Consider the following 24,408-nt stretch of genomic DNA (forward strand, 5'->3'; position numbering starts at 1 on the left):
AAGGCCTGGATCTTTCACTCTCGACCGGCCATGAAGGACGGGACCAGGCTTGAGCTTCACGTTAAAAGAACAGATGGATCTGAGCTCCTGGAGTAACTGGAAGGGCTGTCGTATCTCAGCTGAAGGCCTAGGGTCAGCCTGCCCAGCCCCTTTACTGCCCATGCAAAGGACAGCGCGCAGATGCAGGACACAGAGGGGCAGATTTATGAAGGGCTTGCGCCACGTTTACGCCGCCGTTGCGTGACGCAATGGCACGGAAACGTGGCGCATCCCTGCGCCCTATTTACAACGTGACGCATCTAGGAGATGTGTCACGTTGTACAGCACTGCGCCATGAGGAGGCGTTCTTGCGCAGGGGGGGCGCTCCTGCACAGGAACGCCTCCTGAAAGTGGCTGAGTGAAATCTATGAGATTTCACTCAGTCACTTTCAGGGCAATGCTGCGTCAAAACCCTGCGCCTGCTTGAAGCAGGCGTAAGGTTTGAGGCAGCATTGAAAGAATAGGCCCCCCAGAGCATTGCTGGAGCTGCGTCGCGCTCGCGACGCAACTCTAGCAATGCGCCACATTTCCGGCACAGATGCGTCACGCATCTGTGCCGTTTTTGCCCCATGGTGCGCCGCATCATAAATGCGGCGCACCATGGGTGGCGTAGCTGTGACGCACTGTGGCGCATGTTAACTGGCGCATCCCTCGGGATGCGCCAGTTAACATAAATCTGCCCCAAACTCCATAAATGCATCTTCGATGCGTCATTTGTTTCTAACAATCATTCTGAAAATCTTCCTGCTCTCACCTTCGAAGGCAATTTCCCTAATTCTGGCACCACTGTTTGCAGAGACCCCACATTCCCCACTCCTGTGCCCTCTATGGCGCCATCTCATGTACAATGTGTTCGCTGCAGAATGTCTCGAGCCCAAGTCTGATGGGAATTGTTGCTGAGATATAGGGCCAGATGTAGGTAAAGTCAGTGTTGTGAGTCCTTAATAGCGATTTTTACCAAATCGCTATTAAGGACTCGCAAAATGGAATGTATAATTGCGATTCCTAAATATTCCTTAATTACGAATTGCAAATTGAGATTCGCAATCAAGGAATGCCTTCCCATTCATAGGAATGAATGGGATTTGCGCACAAAATTTGCAAGTAACCATGAGGTACTCACATATTGCGAGTGCAATTTCAAGGGTGCAGGGGTTTAAAAGGACATTTGTTGCACCCCTGAAATGTTCATGTGTGCACATGTGGCGCACATACAAGCCCTAAGGGCATGTATATGTGCCACCTGGCACTACGAAAAAAGCCCAAAAAAGCCCAAAAGTGCTTTTCTAAAGGGAATTGCACATTACCATCAACTTGAAGTTGGTGGGAATTTGAGATTCCTTAAGGCAATATCGCAATTTGCGATGCCTACTAGCATAGCATTTAGGGAATCGCACATTGCAATTCTCTAAATGCTTGTGCAAAATAAGGAATCGCAATTTTTGGGATTCCTTATTTTAAGAGAGGGTATTTCCCTACACAGCCAATTTGCAATCAAAAAACGCTGCGAATTTCAGCGTTTGCGATCGTAATTTGGCTTCCTACATCTGGTCCATAATTGTTAGCGGAGTTTGAAATCTTCCTCTTGTCCTTGCCTCCACCCTTGGCACAGCTGCACTGTCTTTTGAGCAAATGGTAATTCCACCTCAGTCGAGGTCTCATCGGAGCCTGAAGGCTCTGGCTTCCTTGAGATGGCACCTTCTGGTCAAGCTAAGATATGACGGCAGCTCATCATCAGTTGCCTCTCGGATCGCAGCTTATGTGCCAACATGGCCTGAAAATGAAAGCTACAGCGATAGTTTTACGGCCAGACAAACCTACCGTCCCATTCACTGGGTCAGTCGACTTGAACCATAACACCGGTGGGGATTCAAGCTTCTCGGCCCCGCGTGTCCCCACTTTCAGGCCTAAGGGGCTGGTGGTGATCCAAGTGCCAGGCTGGACCTGGGGCGCCTGCGTTACTGGGAGTTGAGGTGGTACCGGAGGCTCTGACGCTTCAAGTTTCAGCGGGGGAACTGGGTTAGCCTTGTAGCTCACCTTTCCTGTAGAAGAACAGAGGAGAGAAAGAATGGCACAAGAGGGTCAGCATGAAGAGAGGCTGCAGGAGACGCACTCGGAGATCTTTGTCCCTTCACCCTAACTATGATGACACAATGTAGGTATTGGACACCTCGGACACTGCGACGCGGGCTAACGCTACCCGGCAACTCAATACATACCCACTACTTTATGTTAAACACTGAAACAAACATTTATCTACCAGCCCGTGTTAGAGTGGACATTTGTAATTTACACTCAGTTTTGGAGTTACATTTTTGACCACAAAAAATAAATTGAGAGGGAATGGCCTCATAAGTTTTCACAACGAACGTGTAAACAATTGTCACCTTGTATTCAAACCAGTTTAATCAGAGCGGAAAACTGTGTAGGACTTAATCAATTGAATATTCATGTTGGATAAATATGAAACCGTAGGACCTTAGTTGGATGCTAACAAGACTCAAAAGGGCAACCTTAGTTGGCAGTGCAGCCCACGTGCATCTCCTAAGATGTGAACAGCCTTCCACTTAAACACTACCCAAGACTACAGTGTAGTTCAAAAGAAGAGTCATGAAACCATCGCCAGAAGACCAACAGCACCTCCACAGTGCGGGGAAGGTGTTTGTGGGCATCTCTGCATTAGTGTGGTGGTGCGTGCATGCAAGTGTGTATTTGGCTTGCGTAGTGGAACTCTGAGATGTAATCAGACCTTGAATAACAGTTGTACTCACACCTATAGAATGAAAAAATATTTTGGGACAGAGTTTTCAGGCACAGGAGGGGTGAGCATGTACAAAAAACGAACGCGTGGACCATGGAGCCCAGTAAAGGCTCCCGGACCACACCCAAGGTGCACAGCTCACGAGACAGCTACTGAGTTACGCTATGTTATGTTAAACAAACTTATAAAGCGCATGGCTGCCCCAACAACGCCCCAACAGTTGAGAAAAGCTTCGAGTCTGAAGGCAGAACTTTCACCAGAGCTATTTTACCTTTCTTGGAGGGAGTCTCAGGTCGGTTATCGGACTGCTGCAGTTCGTTGGCTTCTGGAGGTGGGGTAACCATGCCCTGTGGGAGGCCGTCGTGAGTTCCTGGCACTGGTGGTGGGCTTTGGCCTGGAGGAAATACTGGGCCCGAGTCTGGGCTGTTGCTCACGGAACCATCAGCAAAGAGAACCTAAAACACAAGATTTAACATTAGAGTCTAGAAGTCTAATGAGACGGACAGCAGCGACGGGATCCAGCCGAAAGCAGTATCTGCTGGGGTAACCGCTCATGTGACGCTCGCGCGCACTGTAGGTGCCCCACATAAGCCACCAGTGACCCTTGACAACTGGCATCACGTGTGGAAGTGATGTTACATGCTCCTTGACCTCTGACGGCATCACAGGACACAACATGTATTTATTAATGGAAATCTGTCAGAGACCAAGAGTGCTGCACACTGATGGGGCAGTTGGCAGAAAATTGCGATTCTCCTAATAACATGACAAGAGAATATGGATTTCATTAAAGACACGGAGGCTCACATTATGCATATTTCTTTGAATGCTAACTCCAAGCAGACACTTAGAAGCAATGCACCATGAAACAAACAGTTCTAGAATGGAATCTTCCAGATGTACAACAGTCATGCACATAGAATAGCCTGCCTCTTTTAAATGCAAAGTAATACTGTAACTCTTCTTTTGTAGCTTTTCTTTTTTTGTATGCATTACAAATGGAGAAAAGCGAGAACTTAATGGAGGGGTTATGGAATGAATTCTTTCTGACTGTCTTCCTTCCAGTCTGAGAAGTATTGTGAAGCGAACCAGTTAATTTGAAGTATCTGAAATAAGAAAAAGTGTAAATGTCCTGCTGTCATGTAGGAGTGAGAGAACGTAACAGTGAATAACATGATGTATGAAACGGAGTAACAATTCGAAGGAGAATATAAGTTGTATTGTAAGCAATGCTTTGAATAAAGGTTGTATTATAAACAGTGCACCTCAATTGTTCAGCAAATAATTTACCAACCCATGGGAGTCTCCGTGTCTTTAATGAAATCCACATTCTCTTGTCATGTTATTAGGAGAATCACAATTTCATTACAAGGCCGGAGGCTACCATTATGCACGTTGGTAGTTTAGTAAGACCACATCTGACATATGTTCAATTGGTTTACAAAAGTGATTTGCTAAAGTGTTATAATTTGTCCAGTCAGCCGCTTTAAGAATGTCATCTATTTTACCACCTTTCCAGAATGAGTTAGTAGCCATAGAGCCTCCTATTGAGAGTGCCTGAAATATCTTGAGGTCAATACCAGCTAGTTGCATTGCACATGAAACCCATCTTGCAATAGAGGCTGAAGTTATGGGTTTAAAAGATTTCACAAATGAGATAAGTAATTGATTGACAGCAATCGCACGATGTTCACTCATTCTCGAATCATATTCTTTCATGCAATCTACCACACATAGTTTTCTGCATGTGTCAAACTTTGGATAGAAAATTGTTTCCAACATAGTTTTAGTTCTTCTTATAATCTTGAAATTGACGCCAAAGGCATCATATACTCTATTACTCACTTCTAGTGCTTTAACATCTGATACTCTATGGCAGAAAATTAATCAGAGAAGAGACGCAAGTTTATTGGAAAGTCTCTTTTTATCTAGATACAAATACAGATGTGATGTTAGGCGTGGTGTAGATACACAGGTGCAGAGTGTTAGGTGTGGTGAAGATACAGATGTACAGAGTGTTATGTGTGATGTAGATTCATATGTACTGAAGGTTAGGAGCTGTGTAGATAGAGATGTACAGAGTGGTATGTGTGGTGTAGATACAGATATACAGGGTGTTAGGTGTTGTGTAGATACAGATGTACAGACTGTTAGGTGTGGTGTACATACATATGTACTGAATGTTAGGTGCGGTGTAGATACACATGTGCAGAGTGTTAGGTGTAGTGTAGATACACATGTGCAGAGTGTTAGATGTGGTGAAGATACACACAGTTAGGTGTGGTGAAGATACAGCATATTAGGTGTGGTGTAGATACAGAATGTTAGGTGTGGTATAGATAGAGATGTAGACAGTGCCACATGCCATTAATGACCACTCATGGGGGGGGAGGGGCCTCTCTATGAAGAATGGCACAAACATATTAGACCAGCTGATCTGCCGGTATGATTTGTGCCACACTGTTTGTGCCCTTGCAGTATTCACAGAGGAAGGTGTGTAACCATCCCGAGAACACACGGTTTGAAATCCCCCCTCCCCACCCAACCATTCCCCCTCCCCATGAGGGTGCCCCCTTTTTTCTGTTTATTGGTTTTAAAATGCATTTCTGCGATATCAACCATTTTTTTCTCAGGTCAGTCACGCTGTACTATGGAAATATCATGGAAAGTGTTCTTTGCACTGCAGTAGTAAATGTACAGATCTATGTTTATTGGAACACCTGCTCCAAATAATGTCGTATTGCGCTATATTTATTTTCACTGATGTGCCGTAAATATACCGAAGTGTGGTGTCCCAACATCAAAAGTGTGAATCAGTATTGGTTGTGCTGTTTAAGCAAATAAAACCAGGCTACTAGCCACAGCTGCACGAGGCCCGGAACCTGCCCCAACCTGCAGGTGCTGCGAAGCCGCAGCAATGGCAGAGTATGCGCTACATTAGTGCTAATTAACAACAGGAGTAAAAAACATGAATCATTATTACTGATATCGACCACTTGGTCCGACATATCTGATTGAGCAAGATTTCATCAAGATTAATCATTGCTTTATTTTTGTGCTTCAGACAGACTGTATGTAAATTGACACGCACATTTTGGTGCAAATGAAAGCACATGGCACAGGAAAGACATAAAATGAGGCCTAGTCAGTCTGAAATGCTTGTGCTGAATTAACATGTGTTTTTGCAGTGTAGAGAAAACTTGTGATTTCAGTGGCCTTTTTTGGCTTTGAGGATAACCATAGAATGTGTTCTCTCTTCTCAGCTCATTTTTCCTTGCAATCTACATTCACTATTCCTGTCTTAAGAGACTTTGGCTTTGTTGCATATTAAAAAAAACATGTTCAGTTCATAACACCTCTTATAATGTTTATTAATTAAGCATGCACCAAACACTACACGCGGGGCAAAGTTTTTTTGCGTGAAAAACTATCTAAAATATTAAAGCATGTTTCTATGAGTATGTATTAACAGTGTGCACTTTGAAAATTTACACTAGTGCATGTATCATGCTATGTTGCACATTGCACACTTTGCACGTTGTGCGCAATCAATAAGAAAAGCTGCTTTAAACTAATAGCTTTGCTAGGTAATCATTTATAAAGGGTATTAGTATGGGGAAGGTAAAACATAATGGGTTTTATTTCGTAAATTAATATTATTTTTGTGTTTGTTTTGTTTTTGGGCCTAAGATAAAATGGTTGCCTGTGAATCCAGCAAGGCTGTGAATTGTAATGAAAGAAGAGAGCATGCGCAGATGATACCAGCGTGCCTCAAGTACAGAAGGAGTCAAGGCCACTGTGAACTGTACATTCTTGCGATCGTGTCAATGTACCAGTGTTAGTTCAAGTATCCTTCCTGCGTGCGATGAACAGGAAGGAGGAAATAGACTGGAACATTTTTCCTAGTAAATGTTTCTAAAACATATAAATGTATTAATCATTAACGCTTCTTTTGTTAAAACTGGTATCGTTTGGAATTTGTAATGAGAACAGAATGGTGGGACCGTCATGCCATCTAGGCTAACCAATCAGGTACACGCTTTAAAGAATCTGAAACATTTTTGTGTAGTCTGCCAAGAATTAGAGTATAAATAATGACCTCTTTGGAGGTATGGTTGGCTTTAGGCTCTTGGGCTTTAAGGGTGCGTGGGAGCTCTTGAGAGGAAGCAGTTGACACCAACACCGACAATGCTGCCCACAGCCTCAGACGCTGGATCGAGGACAGCGCCAACACCCTCGCCCCGATGAAGAAACCACCCACAGAGATACCGGCAAGAGGGCCAGCTGGTTCACCCCAGAACTCCTAGCCTCCAAGCAAGCCTGCCGGAAACTAGAGAAGAAATGGCACAGTGAACAAACTCCGGACAGCCACACAGCGCACAAGGACACCATCCGCAACCACCACCACCTCAACAGGGCGGCCAAGAGGACCTTCTTCAAAGACCGCCTCAACAACAACTCACACAAGAGCAAGCTCTTCAACATCGTGAAGGAACTCTCCAACCCCAGCTCCAACACCAACGACATCCCGCCGTCGCAAGCCCTGTGCGACTCCCTCACCACCTTCTTCCACCGCAAGATAGCAGACATCCACGACAGCTTCAACACCCAGACAGCCCCAACAGACAGCAACACAACAGAACCTCCGCACACCATCGACCATGACCCCCTGATAGCCTGGGCCAGCGTGAGCATTGATGACACCATCAAGATCATGCGCACAATCCACTCCGGCTCTCCGTCAGACCAGTTCCCGTACCACGTCTTCAACAGAGCAAGCAGCTCCATCGCACCCCACCTGCGCAAGTCATCAATCTCTCCCTCGAGACCGCAACCTTCCCAGAGATCTGGAAACACCCTGAGATCAACGCCCTACTCAAAAAACCTAAGGCAGACCCAAGAGACCTCAAGAACTTGCGGACCATCTCTCTGCACCTTCCCGGCCAACGTCATTGAGAAAACCATCAACCGACAGCTAACCTGATACCTCGAAGAAAACAGAATCCTGGACCCTTCCCAGTCAGGGTTCCGCAGCAACCACAGCACCGAGACTGCCCTCATCGCCGCCACCGACGACATCAGGAACCTGCAGGACAACGGCGAGACAGCAGCACTCATCCTCCTAGACCTCTCTGCCGCATTTGACAACGTCTGCCACCGTACACTACGGGCACGCCTCCACGCCGCAGGGATCCGAAACAAGGCTCTGAATTGGACTACCTCTTTTCTCTCTGGCAGAACCCAGAGTGGCCACCTCCCCCATTCCGTTCCAAAGCCTCATCTGCGGCGTACCCCAGGGATCCTCACTCAGCCCAACGCTGTTCAACATTTACATGGCCCCGCTCGCACACGTAGCCCGACAGCACAACTTCAACATAATCGATGTACCACGCCACGGCCACATCACCCCCCACCTGAGAAACCTGCACTGGCTCCCTGTCAACAAGAGGATATCCTTCAAGCTCCTCACCCACGCACACAAGGCACTCCACAAGACTGGCCCAGCCAACCTCAACAGATGGCTATCCTTCTAAATCCCCAACCGCCAGCTACGCTCTGTCGACCTTTCACTCGCCACTGTCCTGCACAACCGAAGAACAACCCCCGGTGGGAGATCCTTCTCCCACCTCGCCACCAAGACAGGGAACACCCTCCCACTGAGCCTACGACAGACCCAAGACCTGCTGACTGTTGTAATGGTTAGTTCCTGTCTTCTTTCTTTACATCAATGCTTTCTCTTCTGTTCAGTCTGCATGGCTGGAGGATGCTGTATGATGTCATGGAATGTTGGTGTGTGGACTGGTGGGAGGAGTGTCAGTTGAGGATGAGAGGCTGAGCAGAGGAAGACTGTTCCTGGTGGGGCTATACTTCAATCTTATTTACCATCTTACCATCATCTTTCTACATCTACAATTGAAACTAATAAAGGAACTACTTGGAACTTACCACCTGGTCTACAACTTGGATTATTTACTTAGAACACTGACCTTCAGGAGGACACTTAAGACCTGGCTGTTTGATCAGCAGCGCCCTCACCCCACCCCCCAGCGCCTTGAGACCCTCGGGGGTATGTAGTGCGTGTTACAAATGATTGATTGATATTTGATTCAGCTGTCATTAACCCATCAGCTGTCTTCAATCGAGGCGCTATAAGAACAGGACACGGACCATCTATCAGCTGTCTTCAGCTGAAGGCGCTTTAAGAACAGGACAGTGACCATCCATCAGCTGCCTTCAGCTGAAGGCGCTATAAGAACAAGACAGTGACCATCCTTCAGCTGCTTTCAGCTGAAGGCGCTATAAGAACAGGACAGTGACCATCCATCAGCTGTCTTCAGCTCGAGGCGCTATAAGAACAGGACAGTGACCCCCCACCCTCATACAGTACCTGCGTGGAGCCGTCCGTCATGTGCTTGACCACTGCCCCCTGGCTGCAGATGACCCTTGACAGCTCCTGTATGGGTGGTTTGGCCCCTGACTTGTAGAGCTGTGAATTCCACACCCTTGTAGGATAGGTCTGCCGAACCAGGAGCTGGGCCACCACATCTTCAGGCTTCAGAACTGAAATAGAAATTTCATTTTAAACACCAGGAAAGTGAAAGCCAATCAGAAGCAATGTGGTCATTCGACAGGATGTGACGTGTCTTCCGGTGTCAGACCAGTCAAAAGCACGTGAATGGTGCAGGGATATGTTCATCTTGGAGTGACAGAAATCACTGACAGTGGAGCAGAAAGTCTGACAACTTCACTTACTGACGCGCAGCAGCCAATAGAACGCTTCCCTGGATGTGATGGTGACGTTCTCTTCACATCACAGTGTGGTTCGTGACGTCACATGGGTGCCAGTGTTAAAGGGACAGGCACACACTCCCCACACTGTCACTCAGATTCCATTGCAGACACCGGTGCCGTCTTGGGTACTCCAGGGGCTCTCTTACACCAACAACAGAAAAAAGGGGTTCATGATGAAACTCTGGGGGTGTTAGAGAGAAGTTCAAGTTCAAGTTCAGGAATTTATATAGCGCACTACTCACCCAGAGGGTCTCAAGGCGCTTGGGGAGGGGGTTCATTATTTATCGAATAACCAGGTTTTAAGTTCTTTTCTGAAGGAGATGTGGTTCTGTGTAAGACGGAGGTGAGTGGGGAGTGAGTTCCAGGTCTTGGCCGCCAAGTAGGAGAAGGATCTACCTCCCATGGTGGATCTTTGGATACGCGGAACTGCGGCGAGGCCTTGATTGGAGGATCTTAGTTGGCGGGTGGGTGTGTAGAAGGATAGTCAAGTGTTGAGGCATTCGGGCCCTAGTTTGTAGAGGGCCTTGTGTGCGTGGGTGAGGAGACGGAATGTTATTCTCTTGTTGACGGGAAGCCAGTGGAGGTCTTTCAGGTGGCCGGTAATGTGATCTTGGCGAGGGATGTCCAAAATGAGTCTCGCTGATGCGTTTTAGATGCGTTGGAGTTTTTTCTGTAATTTGGCTGTAATTCCGGCATAGAGGGTGTTTCCGTAGTCTAGTCGACTCGTAACCAGTGCGTGGGTGGCAGTCTTTCTTGTCTCGGCGGGGATCCAGTGGAAGATTTTCTTGAGCATACGAAGTACGTTGAAGCAGGAGGATGAGACGGCGTTGACTTGTTTGGTCATCGAGAGTGAGGAGTCTAGGATGAAGCCAAGGTTACGTGCGTGGTCTGTGGGTATGGGTGCTGAGCCCAGATTCGAAGGCCACCATACCATACATACATACATACTATACATACCATGAGTCGTCCCAGGCAGAGGGGGATGATCCTAGGATGAGCACTTCCGTTTTGTCTGAGTTAAGTTTTAGGCAGCTGTTTTTCATCCAAACGGCTACTTCTTTCATGCCTTCGTGAAGATTGGTTTTGGCGGTGTTGGGGTCTTTGGTGAGGGAAAGGATCAGCTGGGTGTCGTCAGCGTAGGAGATGATGTTAAGGTTGTGTTGACGCGCGATGGGAGCGAGTGGGCTCATGTAAACGTTGAAGAGGGTGGGACAGAGTGATGATCCTTGTGGTACACCGAAGATGACTTCGGTGGCCTCTGATTTGAATGGGGGAAGTTGGACTCTCTGAGTTCTCCCAGCTAGGAACGAGATGATCCAGTCCAAGGCTTTTCCTTTTATGCCGATGTTGCTGAGGCGTTGTGTGAGGGTGCTGTGACAGACAGTGTCGAAGGCGGCGGAGAGGTCGAGTAGAATGAGGGCCACTGTTTCTCCGTTGTCCAGTAGTGTTCGGATGTCGTCTGTTGCTGCGATGAGGGCGGTTTCGGTGCTGTGTTTGGCTCGAAAGCCGGACTGTGAGGGATCGAGGGAGTTGTTGGATTCGAGGAAGGCGGCGAGTTGGCTATTGACGGCTTTCTTGATGACTTTGGCCGGGAATGGGAGGAGGGATATGGGGCGGTAGTTTTTAAGTTCAGAGGGGTCTGCTGTGGGTTTCTTCAGGAAGGCGCTGACTTCGGCATGTTTCCAGCTTTCGGGGAAGGGAGCAGAGTTGAAGGAGCAGTTGATGACATCACGGAGATGGGGTGCGATGATGGAGTCTGCTTTGTTGAAGATGTGGTGGGGACAGGGGTCAGTAGGCGAGCCGGAGTGGATGGAATTCATTAGGCGGATAGTGTCTTCAGTGGTGATTGGGTTCCAGGCGCTGAGGTTGTTAGAGGGCGGTTTAGGTTCTGAGGGGGGTGGAGAGGATTGTTCGTTGGAACTGTTTTCGAAGCTGTTATGTATGTCGGCAATTTTGTTGTAGAAGAAGGAGGATAACGAGTCGCAGAGGTCTTGGGAGGGAGTGATGTCGTTTGAGGCTGCAGTGGGGTTGGTGAATTCTTTGACGATGTTGAATAGCTCCTTGCTGTTATGGGTGTTGTTGTCGAGTCGGTTCTTGAATGCTGATTTCTTGGTGGATCGAATCAGCTGGTGGTGTTTGCGGGTGGCTGCCTTGAAGGTGGTCATGTTGTCGGTGGTTGGGTTTTTTCTCCATGTTTTCTCGAGAGTACGGCATAGCTTCTTGGATTTTCTAAGGTCATCGTTGAACCAGGGTGCCTTTTTGCTGTCTTGTTTGGTGTGATGGTTTTTCAAGGGTGCTAATTCGTCAGCGCTGTGAGTGATCCATTGTTTGAATTTGATGGCAGCTTGGTTTGGGTTCGATGAGAGGGTGGGTGGGTTTTGGTTGAGCGATGTGAGGAGTTGGTGGGTGGTGATTTTGTTCCATTTTCTTCGGGGAATAGGTTGTGGGGGGTTGTGGGTCGAGGTGGATTTGTAGCTGAAGTGAACACAACTGTGGTCCGTCCAATGGACAGCTGTGGTGCGATCGAACGAGATGTGTTTGCTCGAGGTGAAGATTGGGTCGAGCGTATGTCTGGCTACATGGGTGGGGGTGTCAACAAGTTGTTTGAGGCCGAGATTGGCCAGGTTGTCAAGAAGGGTGGTGGTGTTGCTGTCGTTTTTCATTTCCAGGTGGAAGTTGAGGTCTCCTAGTAGAATGTAGTTCTCGGAGGCGAGGCCATGTGGACTGATGAAGTCAGTGATGTCTTCGCTGAATTGTTTACGGGTTCCTGGAGGCCTGTAGATGAGGGTGCCTCTGAGTGTGGTCCTAGGGTCGGTGTGGATCTGGAAGTGGAGGTGTTCGGCGGTTGTAAGGTTATCGTCGGAGCTGGTCGTGATTTTGATGGTGTTCTTATGGACGATGGCGATTCCTCCTCTTGTTTGGACGGTGCGGTCTTTTCGGATGATCCTGTAATTGTCCGGGATGGCTATGGCGATGTCGGGTGTTGATGATGCGTTCATCCATGTTTCAGTAAGGAAGGCGACGTCCGGTGATGTAGTGTCGAGTAGATCCCAAAGTTCGGTGGCGTGTCTGTGGACCGAGCGGGTGTTCAGCAGGATGCACTTCAGTTGGTTAGAGTCAGAGCTGTGTTTGGGGTTAGCAGATGTAGTATGGGTCTTGATGCTGGTAAATTTGCAGGAGCGGCATGCGAAGGGACCGTGGGTACGTCCTGGGGCAGCTTCATGGCATTGCGGTGTGCGTCCGGGGTTAAGGGCGAGGAGAGTGGCGGCGTCATACGAAAAGCGAGTGGGGTGGGTATGGCGGGGAACAGGGGGTCTGGCGCTGGGCGCGGTCCAGGCGCGGACGGGCTTACCTGTGGCGCACCTTCGGCGCGACTGGGGTGCGACCGCAGCGCGTGAATGCTGCGCGTAGGTTGTTCTGGCATAAGTGGAAAGTGGGGGGCGGAGCGAGGGGGGGGTCAGCTGGGAGGCGGGGGCGGGCGGAGAGGCCGGCTACGAGGCACACCAACAAATGGCAGATAAAGCCAAACCGAAACATGACACCAGGACACCAGGACGAGATTGGGGCACAAAATACAGATACGCTATGGGCAGTGGTACAGGCACAAACAGGCAATAATTTCAATTTTAAATACGAGCGCTAAATAAGCACAGAGCGCTATTACAATGCGAGGCAATAATTACAAATTAAACTAGATGCGAGCGCTAGATATGCACAGAGCGCAATTACAATGAGAGCAGTAGCAGGCATCAATATTAATAAAACGATTCAGGCAGAGAAGGCTGAAGCACTGTACCTAGATTGAGCCTCTTATGATCCTGCTTCCTTGGGAGCTCAACCAAATGCCCAGGTACCCCAGCGTCAGTACTAGATGGATCCACATCATTCCCAAGAAACTCCAACCCCAACTAAGGAGACAGAAGTCAAAGACATTCCAACATGACTGTCTGCAACTGCTAGATTGCCTAGTACACCTGCCTGCTGTAGAGTGTCTCGTACACCTGGCTGCTGTAGAGTGCCTGGTATGCCTGCCTGCTGTAGAGTGCCTAGTACACATGCCTGCTGTAGAGTGTCTAGTACACCTGACTGCTGTAGAGTGCCTTCAACAACTGCCTGCTGTAGAGTGCCTTCTACACATGCCTGCCGTAGAGTACCTTCTACACCTGCCTGCTGTAGAGTGCCTTCTACACTTGCCTGCTGTAGAGTACCTTCTACACCTGCCTGCTGTAGAGTGCCTTCTACACCTGCCTGCTGTAGAGTGCCTTCTACACCTGCCTGCTGTAGAGTACCTAGCACACCTGCCTTTATGATGCTGTGTAGGGATCATGCGCAGCCAGAGGGTGGGGCTCTCCTGATGTATATGTGAAGGGCAGGGCATCCCTCATGGTCACTTGGGATCCCAGCATCCACGTGTGCGTGTGTCACTTAGACCCCTGGGGTGCCCCAAGGCGGACCAACGCACACCCAGGTACAACCAGGACACTCACCTTCACCACAGACGGAAGTTGGCTCCTTGGCAGAAGGGGGGCCCTCGAATCTTCGGGGAGGCCAGGACCCCGCTGCAGGGAAAAGGAAAAGAGATGGATGAGAAAATCAGGACTGTGCAGAGAGATCAGCTGCATTATAGCACAGAGGGTCAAAGGACTGAGAATGAAATCATGAAGAAAGACACGTATCGCCTAGAAGCAGAGGTCAGAGGGGCGGTATCGAACAGGAACGAACTCCCAAAGCTTTTTTAATTTTGACAAGGCAGTCCCCACACTCTTTTGTTTAAAAACATCTGTTCTTCATGGTTAATGCAAACCCAAGGTGAGAGGCGGTGTTTGGGGAGAGGGGGCAGGGGACAGGGGGTGGCGGGTGTTTGGTCTTTTTCCACTGTGAAGTGAGACAAGAAAGCGGCAGCTAGGGAAGAGACAAGCCGCCCCCAGAACGCCCGCCACCTGGAGGAAACGCAGATGTGTGCAATGGGTTAATCAGACAATCTGAAGGCTGCCTGGGGCCATGGCAGGTCTGGGGCGGGGTGGGGGGTCACAATATCAGTAACAGAGCTCTTTTTAGGTCTCGCCTGGCAAAAGCAGCGCATGCGCTGCTTTCGCTATTGCGAGTACCTTTTGTGATCGATTCTGCCAAGGGCTTTCATGCACGCGCCTGCATGGACAAACATGGCTGCTCTCGCCATTTGTCCATAGCAGACAGCATGCGCGTGTCCGTAGGGACTGCGGTCAGTCTGACGCCATCTTGTGCTAAGCTTTCCATTGTCATGGGAACTCTTTGCGTATGATATCCACACGCGCGCACATGACAGGGACAAATATGTCGTCGGGCTGTCCACATGCGCGTGCATAGTCCCCGCTGCTCCATCAGAAGGTACCGGGCGCTTCCTCAGGACTCAAAGCTGCTTCCTCCGGACGAGCCTCCCTGTTGTTCTTGATTTTGTTAATAACACGCATTGTTTAAAGCCCCCAGAAACGGCAAGAACGGGTCAAAAGAACAAGTTACTTACCTTCGGTAGCGCTTTTTCTGGTAGATACTATATCTGCCTGTGGATTCCTCACCTTGTGAATATCCCCCTTGCGTCAGCAACATTCGGAAATTCTTTTCGTAGCCTCGCGCCGACGTTGATAGGACGTCACAGAGACACGGCTCCGCTCGCGACTCCGCTGACGTCACCGACGCCTATAATAGGCCCACGCCGGCGTGATGACATCAGTTCCGCCTTTTTTCCGTGCCATCGAGGCACACGGACGGACCATTGACATAAGCAATATACACAGTATACACAATAAACAATTGCCAAGGAGAAAACACATAGTGTTGAGCAAAAGCAAGAAAGCAAATAAAGCAACTCCTTAACAATCCAATAAAAAACAATATAATACAATAACTCTGGTAAAGAAGAGTGGACAACGGGGAGGCGGGTGGGTCAGTGAGGAATCCACAGGCAGATATAATATCTACCAGAAAAAGCGTTACCGAAGGTAAGTAACTTGTTCTTCTGATAGATACATCTGCCGTGTGGATTCCTCACCTTGTGAATAGAGTCCCACAGCAGTCCCCACTCCTGGAGGAGGGTGTCCACTCTGCTACACCAGGAAGTCTTGGAGGACAGAGCGCGCGAAGTGACCGTCCCTCCTCACTTCGGAATCCAAGCAGTAATGCTTCGCGAAAGTGTGGAGGGAAGACCAGGTTGCCGCCCTACAAATGTCCTCCACAGGAACACCTTTGGCCAAAGCTGAGGTTGACGACTTAGCTCTAGTTGAATGAGCCCTAATACCCTCTGGAGGTTCCTTACCGGCCAAAGAGTAGCAGATCTTAATACACAGAACGATCCATCTTGATAAAGTCCTTTTATGGACCGCTCTTCCCTTCTTGCAGCCAGCAAAGCCAATGAAGAGTTGATCATCCAAGCGACAGTCTTTAGTTCTGTCCAAATAAAAGGAAACCGCCCTCTTAGGGTCCAGACGGTGCAGCCTCTCTTCCTCCTTAGAAGGGTGAGGGGGAGGATAAAAGGAAGGTAGGGTAATGGACTGACCCAAATGGAAGGGAGTCACCACCTTAGGAAGAAAAGCAGCCCTGGTCCTTAGAACCATCCGATCAGCATGTATGGTCAGGAACGGGGTCTTGGAACTAAGAGCTTGAAGCTCACTCACCCTCCTTGCCGAGGTTATTGCAACGAGGAAAACTGCCTTAAAGGTTAAAAGCCTCATAGGACATTTATGAAGAGGCTCAAAGGGAGCACCCATCAGAAAGGTCAAGACAAGATTCAAGTCCCACTGAGGCACAATAAAAGGAGTAGGAGGGAACTTGTTTACAAGACCCTTCAAAAACCTCAAAACTACAGGAGACTTAAAAAGAGAGGGCTGATCAGGCAAACAAATAAAAGCCGACAGCGCCGAAAGATAGCCCGTAACCGTGGCAACTGCAAGCCCCTGTTGTGCCAAAGAAAGAGCAAACCGGAGCACATCTGATAAATGGGCTCTCAAAGGATCAATATCATTCTCACCACACCAAATAACAAACCTAGACCATCTATATGAATAGACAGTCTTAGTGGAGTCACGCCTGGCAGACAAAATGACATCCACCACGTCAGGCGTGAGAGAATAGGAAATCAGGTTGCCCCGTTCAATCTCCAGGCATGAAGGTGCAATGTCTGGAGGTGGGGGTGTAGAACCTGCCCCTCCATCTGAGAGAGGAGGTCTGCCTTGAGAGGGAGACGGAGCGGCGGGTGAGAGGAGAGGTGGAGTAGATCTGTATACCACACCCTTCTTGGCCAATCCGGGGCGACCAATATAACTTGGGCCCGGTCTTGGCGAATTTTCCTCAGAAACCGAGGAATCAAAGGTATGGGAGGAAACGCGTAAAGGAGTTGATTTCCCCAACTCAACTGAAACGCGTCCCCCAAGGCTCCTTGCATCGGATACTGGAGACTGCAGAATGACGGGCAGTGAGCATTCTCGCGAGTGGCAAACCGGTCCACCCGAGGAGTCCCCCACGTCCGAAAGACGTGACGAACCACCTCCGGGTGAAACCTCCACTCGTGGTCGGCAGAGAACTGCCGGCTGAGACTGTCTGCACGCACGTTAAGAACTCCGGCCAGATGATTTGCCATCAGACAAATCTGGTGGTCCTGAACCCAGGACCAGAGACGCAGAGCCTCCCTGCAGAGACACTGCGACCCCACTCCTCGCGGTCGTGTTGTCCATCAGGACTTGGATCGATCGATCGACCGACCGCGAAGGGAAGGGAGGAAGGCCTTGAGCGCCAAACGTATCGCCCGCAACTCTAGAAGGTTGATGTGAAGCAACCTTTCCTCTGGAGACCAAAGATCCTTGACCTCCAGATCCCCCAGATGAGCACCCCACCCTAGAGTGGATGCATCCGCTATCACCGTGGCCACCGATGGAGGTAGTTGGAAAGGCTTTCCTTGCGACAGGTTGCCTTCCACGCTCCACCAAGACAGATCCGCCGCAGTTTCTCTGGAGATCTTCACCGACTCCCCGAGATCTCCGTTGTGCTGATACCACTGCCTGCGGAGACACCACTGGAGTGCCCTCATGTGCCAGCGTGCATGGTTGACCAACAGAATGCAAGAAGCCATCAGACCGAGCAGGCGAAGGACCTTCAGGACTGGAACGACCGCTCCATTGTAAAATAAAGGAATAATTTCCTGAATGTCGCGAATCCTTTGAGGAGGAGGGAATGCACGACAAACAGAAGTGTCCAGTACGGCACCTATGAACAGGTTGCCCTGGGAGGGCACCAGGTGAGACTTGGGTACATTTATCGAAAAACCCAACCTGACCAACAACTGAGTTGTCTCTTGCAGATGATGGAGCACCTTCTCTGACGACTCCGCTTTGATCAGCCAGTCGTCCAAATAAGGGAACACAGGTATCCCCAACCTCCTGAGATGAGCTGCCACCACCGCCATCACCTTGGTGAAGACTCGAGGCGCAGTAGTAAGACCAAACAGAAGGACCGCAAACTGGTAGTGCTGCGACCCAACCGTGAAACGGAGATACTTCCTGTGCGACTTCAGGATGGGTATGTGGAAATACGCGCCCTGCAAGTCGAGCGACACCATCCAGTCTCCTTCCATCAACGCTTGAAGAACCTGAACAAGGGTGAGCATCTTGAATTTCTCCTGCTTCAGATAGAGATTCAAGATCCTGAGATCCAGGATTGGACGAAGCCTGCCATCCTTTTTGGGGATCAGGAAATACCGGGAGTAGCATCCCTGACCCCTCTCTTGCTCTGGGACCACCTCTATCGCACCCTTTCGTAACAGAGTTAGAACCTCCTGCTGCAGAAGAGACAGATGTTCCTCGGTGCAAAAACCTTGACAAGGAGGGTAAACAGGGGGAAAATCCCGAAAGGGAAGGGCATACCCATTTTCTACAAGATTGAGAACCCAAAGATCTGTCGTAACCGATTCCCAATCCTGTAGAAAATGGGTAAGCCGACCCCCAACCGGACCCACACGATCCTGAATAGCGGATCTAGGGCTGCTTTTCCGAGGCAGGGGGGTTGGAAGAGGTGGAGGAAGAGGAGGGCTGACGTCCACGAGGACGCGCTCTTTGCTTTCCCCTGTAAGATCTGTACACTGAATTTTGCTGCTGCTGCTGCTGTTGGCCTTGCCGGAAATTCCGAAAGGAGCGACCAAAACCCCTGAACCTTCTGTTGGAAGAAGTGCCTCTGATCTGGAGACCCAAAGACTTAGCAATTGCTCTGCAATCCTTGAATCTCTCAAGAGCCGCATCCGCCTTCTTCCCAAAGAGACCTGATCCATCAAAAGGAAGATCCAGCAAGGTCGCCTGAACATCAGCCGAAAAGTCCGATGACTTCAACCAGGCTGACCTCCTAATGGCGACAGCAGTGCCCATAATTCGAGCCACAGAGTCGGCAGTGTCCAGACCACTTTGAATAACCTGGCGGGCTGCCGCCTGAGTGTCAGAAATCACCTCCTCAAAATCCTTCCGGATGGCGTCAGGAATTTTTGGAGCCAGGATACGCAAAGAGTCCATCAGGGATGCACATACCTTCCCATAAGACATGTGGCATTAGTTGACTTCAACGCCATACTCGCAGATGAAAAGGTCTTTTTTGCAACCTAGTCCTGTTTCCTTGCTTCCTTCTCACAAGGAACCTGAGGAAAGGCACTAAGACTCTTCTTTGAACAGGCAGCCTGAATGACCAGGCTCTCTGGCGAAGGATGAGAAGACAGAAAAGCCGGGTCCTCAGGAGCAGCCCTGTACCTCCTCGCAACACTCTTAGAAACCGCAGGAGCTGACAAAGGTTTCTTCCACACCTCCATTAAGGCATCATTGAATGGAAGTAAAGGCTCAACCACAGAATTCGGTGAATGCAAGACCTCAGTGAGGATATTAGACTTGAACTCCACTGTAGGCAGAGTCAATTGAAGAAGTTCAGCAGCCTTCCTCATAACCAGATGGTAAGGCTGGATATCCTTAGAAGGAGCACCCGAGCCTGAGGGCAACTCCCACTCTGGAGAGAAATCAAGAGTTTCTGAATCCGCCAATTCCTCAAAACAGCTCTCTTCTAATTCACCTTCTTCAACATCAGACTGTGAATCCATGTATCTCTGCTCTTCCAAAAGGCGTTGAGCTTCCCTTCTGGATCTCTCCTTTACACGCCTCGCAGCCGGATCCACCTGCGGCTCCAACGGATTCGGGGCCGGCGCCGGTATCGAATCCGACGGCACAGAAGAATGCCCTCGAGGACGATCAGGAGCAGGCGACGCTGGAATCGGCGTCGACGACTTCGGCGGAGCCGGGAACTGCCAATGCGGCGTCGGAGCCGGCATGTAAGGTATAAACGGAGCCAGAGGATAGGATTGAGGAACTCCCAGGCTGAATGCCAAAGGACCCATGGGACATGAAGGTGCACCAGAGGGGTACCACGCCCTAGAGAAGACGCCATACATATCGTTAAGAAACGCTGAAGGGTCCTGGCCTGGAGCAGGAAAGGGCGGCTGAAAACCATCAGGCCGGTCCTGTGGAGGGATCGGATTCGGCTCATCAACAGGCGCAGAATCCACAACCTCCCAAGCCTCTTCCTCTTCACGGGCCGGGGACGGCGCCGGAGATGGATTCGGAACCGGAGAAGGATTCGGAGCCGGAGTGGGAGACCGCCCATGCGACTCGGAAGGTGAGGCCTCACCTTCATGCTCAGAGACTTCGAGAGTAACCACCTTCGAACGTACCTTCTTCGGTGACCTCGACCTCGAGCCCGACTCTTTACCAGACCGACGTCGGGACTCATGTCTCCTCTTCTTGTGCTTCTTCTTCGACTTCGAAACATGATCCGACGCCGACTTCGAAGACGACCTCTCTCGAGAACCAGATCTCGACCTCGCCCTGGACTTCGACCTCGCCCTTCGAGAACGAGACCTCGACGACTTCTCCTTTCCAGCTTTCACCTTAGCAACCAGAAGTTTGGCTTCTCTCTCCCTCAGGGCCTTCGGATTCATCTTCCGACATGAAGAACAATCCTCCACATCATGGTCGGAACTTAAACACCAGATGCAGTCTTCATGGGGGTCGGTAATGGACATCATTTTACCGCACTCCCTGCAGGGCTTGAAGCCGGTCTTCTTGGATGACATCGTCGAAGAGACAGGATACAGAGAAGCAGAAATATGCAACAAAATGGCAACGTTGTACCATTAGGCTACAGAGATTCCCGATAACCGTTAGCGTCGACGACGCGGAAGAAAGGGAACTGATGTCATCACGCCGGCGTGGGCCTATTATAGGCGTCGGTGACGTCAGCGGAGTCGCGAGCGGAGCCGTGTCTCTGTGACGTCCTATCCACGTCGGCGCGAGGCTACGAAAAGAATTTCCGAATGTTGCTGACGCAAGGGGGATATTCACAAGGTGAGGAATCCACACGGCAGATGTATCTATCAGAAAGAGCTTTATAGAAACTTATTAGTAGTAGTGGACTTTGAAGAGCATGTTATCTATTCCTAGCGTGTGTGCCGACATCTCGGGGCTATTGCTTGTATTGTTTTTTTAAAATACTTGACTGCATCAGTTACCGTTTTGGTTGGTACTTCACCTTTGACTATCAGCGAGTAGGACATAGTGTTGTTACACTCAGCAAAAGTCGCTTTTATTAGTGCTGCATGTCGCCACAGACTCGTTCAATTGCTTGTATGAAAGAGAAGCAGTGTGATGGGGCAAAGTCAGCTAGCAGTGCAGGGGAGAGTTTAGCACACTTAAAATATACGCACTGACAGAAATAAACATGTTCAATTTAGCAAAGAGAGGTGTTTGCAGAGAAGAAAAAACAAGAATTAAAAATGCAATAGGTCTTGCCTTTTATTAAGTTAAAGCTATTTGCTTTACTATACAATACCATTAGCAAAGAAAATGGCTTTAACTTAATCAAAGGAGAGACCTATTGCATTTTCAATGCTTGTTTCTGAGAGTTACTGGACCGGAGCTGCCCGTTATGGATGCCCCCTTTAAAGGACACTGGTAAACAGGGTTTACTACATCCTTTCTGGGTGAGAATTTCTAATAATATACCTTTACAGCATAGTAAGCATGAAACACATACAGCCTGATTCATGAAAACCGGAATCTGCGATTCTCAAATTGCGATTAACTGCGAATCGCAATTTCGAAATCGCAGATCAGTATTCATGAATTTTTGCGAGAAAAAAATGCGATTCGCACGCGGCCGCAAAAAGCGTTTGCGATTATCGAAAATCGCAGAATAATCGCTATTTTCGGCAACATTTGTGTAGGATTTGCGATATCGCAAATAGCGATATCGCTAATTGCGAGATCGCAAAATGCGGGATCGCAAAATCGCGAGATCGGGAAGTCGCATTTCGAGCACAGTAATGACATCACAACCAGGAAGCAGCCAGTTCCCACCTTCATTCACCACAGTGAGGCAGACCTCGAGGCAGCAACAGAGTCAGCTCCTGCAAGGACACCTGCAAACTTGGAATATCACTTCCAATTCCACTGCAGCAATGGCTGAGGAGGCAGTACCTGGGCCCAGCAACACCGGGCGCAAGAGAAAACTAAAGTTCTCCGAACAGGAGTTGGAGCACCTCATCGAAGGGGTGGTGGAGAACCACTCCAAACTGTTTGGGAGAGAGTCAAGGAGGGTGCCCGAGCAGGAGAAGCGCAGGATCTGGGTCGGGATAGCGGCCACAGTGAACTCCGTGGGCGTGGCCGACAGGTCACGTGAAGAACTGAAGAAGAGGTGGTACGACCTCCGAGGTCGTGCCAAGGAGAAGGTTGCCGAGAGGCTGGGAGAGTCCCTGGCCACTGGAGGGGGAGGACCTACAGTCCCTCCAAACACCCCCATGGAGGATCGCGTCAAAGACACGTTGGAGGCCGAGGCGTGCATTGGAGTCACCAGATTGGACTCATCCCGCCCCACCCAAGAGAGCCAAGGTAAGTGGCATGCGACTGCGACCCTGTCCCCTATGAATGGCCATGACCCTATAGCCTCCCATAATGTTCCAAAGTCATGCCATCGGTGCACATTAGGTAATGCCCTAAAGCATTGTGGGACATGTAGTGTGGCCACAATGTACAAGTACCCCAATGCAGCCAGACAGGTTCCAAAGTACGCAATGCCATAGCCAGTCAGGGAATGTCATCCAGCATGCATGTAGCAACTGCACGTGTGACAGATACATGCAACTAATGAACGTCCACTTCCCCTCACAGGTGGCGCAGACAGCAGCGACAGTGACAGGCTGCTCATCGATGAGCAAGCACTGGATGTCGAGGAGGTGCCGTTACCAACACAGCCTGCACCAACAGGCGCAGCACCAACCCCTGCAGCCAGGCCCACAACATCTGTGCCTCCACCATCTGGCGCAGCACCAACCCCTGCAGCCAGGCCCACGACATCTGTGCCTCCACCATCTGGCGCAGCACCAACCCCTGCAGCCAGGCCCACGACATCTGTGCCTCCACCGTCTGGTGCACCATCTACGCCTAGCTCAACTCCACCAGCAGCTGGCGCATCCACATCTGCTCCAGCGACAGCGGTGACACAGCGGCCACCCACTGTGGCCAGCCAGCAGAGCAGGCATGGCAAGGCTCGCCTGCAGAACAATGCAGCCAGCGCCAGGAGGGGGATGGGAGTGCGCTTGCCGAGCATGAGTATAGAGCGTAGAATGCTACGCATTCACCAGCTGCAGGCACGCCGGCAAGGGGCCATACAGATGCAGCTGTATAACATTGGCCGCAATGTGGCAGGTGTGGGGGAGAGGATGAACCGCATGACGGCAGCCATGGCAGGTGTGGGTGAGGGGATGGACCGCATGACGGCAGCCATGGAGGCCAACACAGCTGCTCTGACATCCCAGCGCAACACGGGCCGCCACCGGCCGCTACTGACGCGCCTGACGGCTTACACACGATCGAACTACGTGATCGGGAATGCCACGTCGCAGCTATTGCGCCGGTCCCTGGCGCAGCAGCAGCAGCTAATTCAATGCTGCGAGGATGTGGCCAGGGTATTAGAGCACCTCACCACTGCCGTAATGGCACTTCATCCCGCTCCACCTGGCAATGTCGGGGGGACGATGCCAGCGAGGGCACCTCAAGTGTGAGCAGCCAGTCTGCCTCACAGGTAGAGGTGTTGAGACGTAGCACCAGGCCCACTGCAGGGTCACGTGCGGTGGCTGAGGAGGAGCCGGAGAGGCGTTTGGGTGCTTCGCGCCGGAGGCGCACCTGACTGACATGTACTTTTACAGGCACAGGCTGAACATAAGCCTGCCCTGTGTATTGGACGCAGCAGTATGGGGCAATACTAATTGCATAGGAAGGATGGCAACTTGCACTATTATTGCGAATCAAACAATAATATTTATTATAGCATCACACATTGGCGTTCTGTCATTATTTCAATTTGCATGCAATTGTGATTTGTTGGGTGAGGGGAGAGGGTGCACTAGAAACTGTTCATTGTGATGTGGTTGCGGCGTCTGTGGCCTTCAGCTGGGTTCTCCCCGTGTGCATGGCGCACATGTGCAGGTGGCCGGTTGTCCCCCTCAGATTCACTGCCAGAGATGTCTACAGGTATCCGGCGCTTGGCATCAATGTTGTGTAGTATTGCACACACAGCCACAATGCGGCAGCACACATCAGGACTGTAGTACATGGCCCCACCTGTCTTGTGAAGTATGCGGAATCTGCTCTTCAGTAGCCCAAAAGTCCTCTCAATGCAATTCCTTGTGCGTATGTGTGATACGTTGTAACGCCGTTGCTGTGGTGTAGCAGGGTTGAGATATGGGGTGAGGAGGTATTCACGCA

General features: G+C 50.0%; 1 protein-coding gene across 1 annotated transcript in view; it reads right to left on the reverse strand.

Moving 5' to 3' along the window:
• The window catches only part of SPAG17 (sperm associated antigen 17), a 1,900,597-nt gene that overhangs the window by 604,007 nt on the left and 1,272,182 nt on the right, over nucleotides 1-24,408 (reverse strand). Inside the window, exons 28-31 of the mRNA XM_086935838.1 lie at nucleotides 14,080-14,151; nucleotides 9,189-9,361; nucleotides 3,072-3,255; nucleotides 1,861-2,081 (exon numbers count right to left, since the gene is read on the reverse strand). Coding sequence (XP_086791964.1) covers nucleotides 1,861-2,081; nucleotides 3,072-3,255; nucleotides 9,189-9,361; nucleotides 14,080-14,151 — 650 coding nt within the window. The remainder of the gene's footprint in view (nucleotides 1-1,860; nucleotides 2,082-3,071; nucleotides 3,256-9,188; nucleotides 9,362-14,079; nucleotides 14,152-24,408) is intronic.

The sequence above is a fragment of the Lissotriton vulgaris genome, chromosome 8 (assembly GCF_964263255.1).
Source record: "Lissotriton vulgaris chromosome 8, aLisVul1.2, whole genome shotgun sequence".
Taxonomy (NCBI): Eukaryota; Metazoa; Chordata; class Amphibia; order Caudata; family Salamandridae; genus Lissotriton; species Lissotriton vulgaris.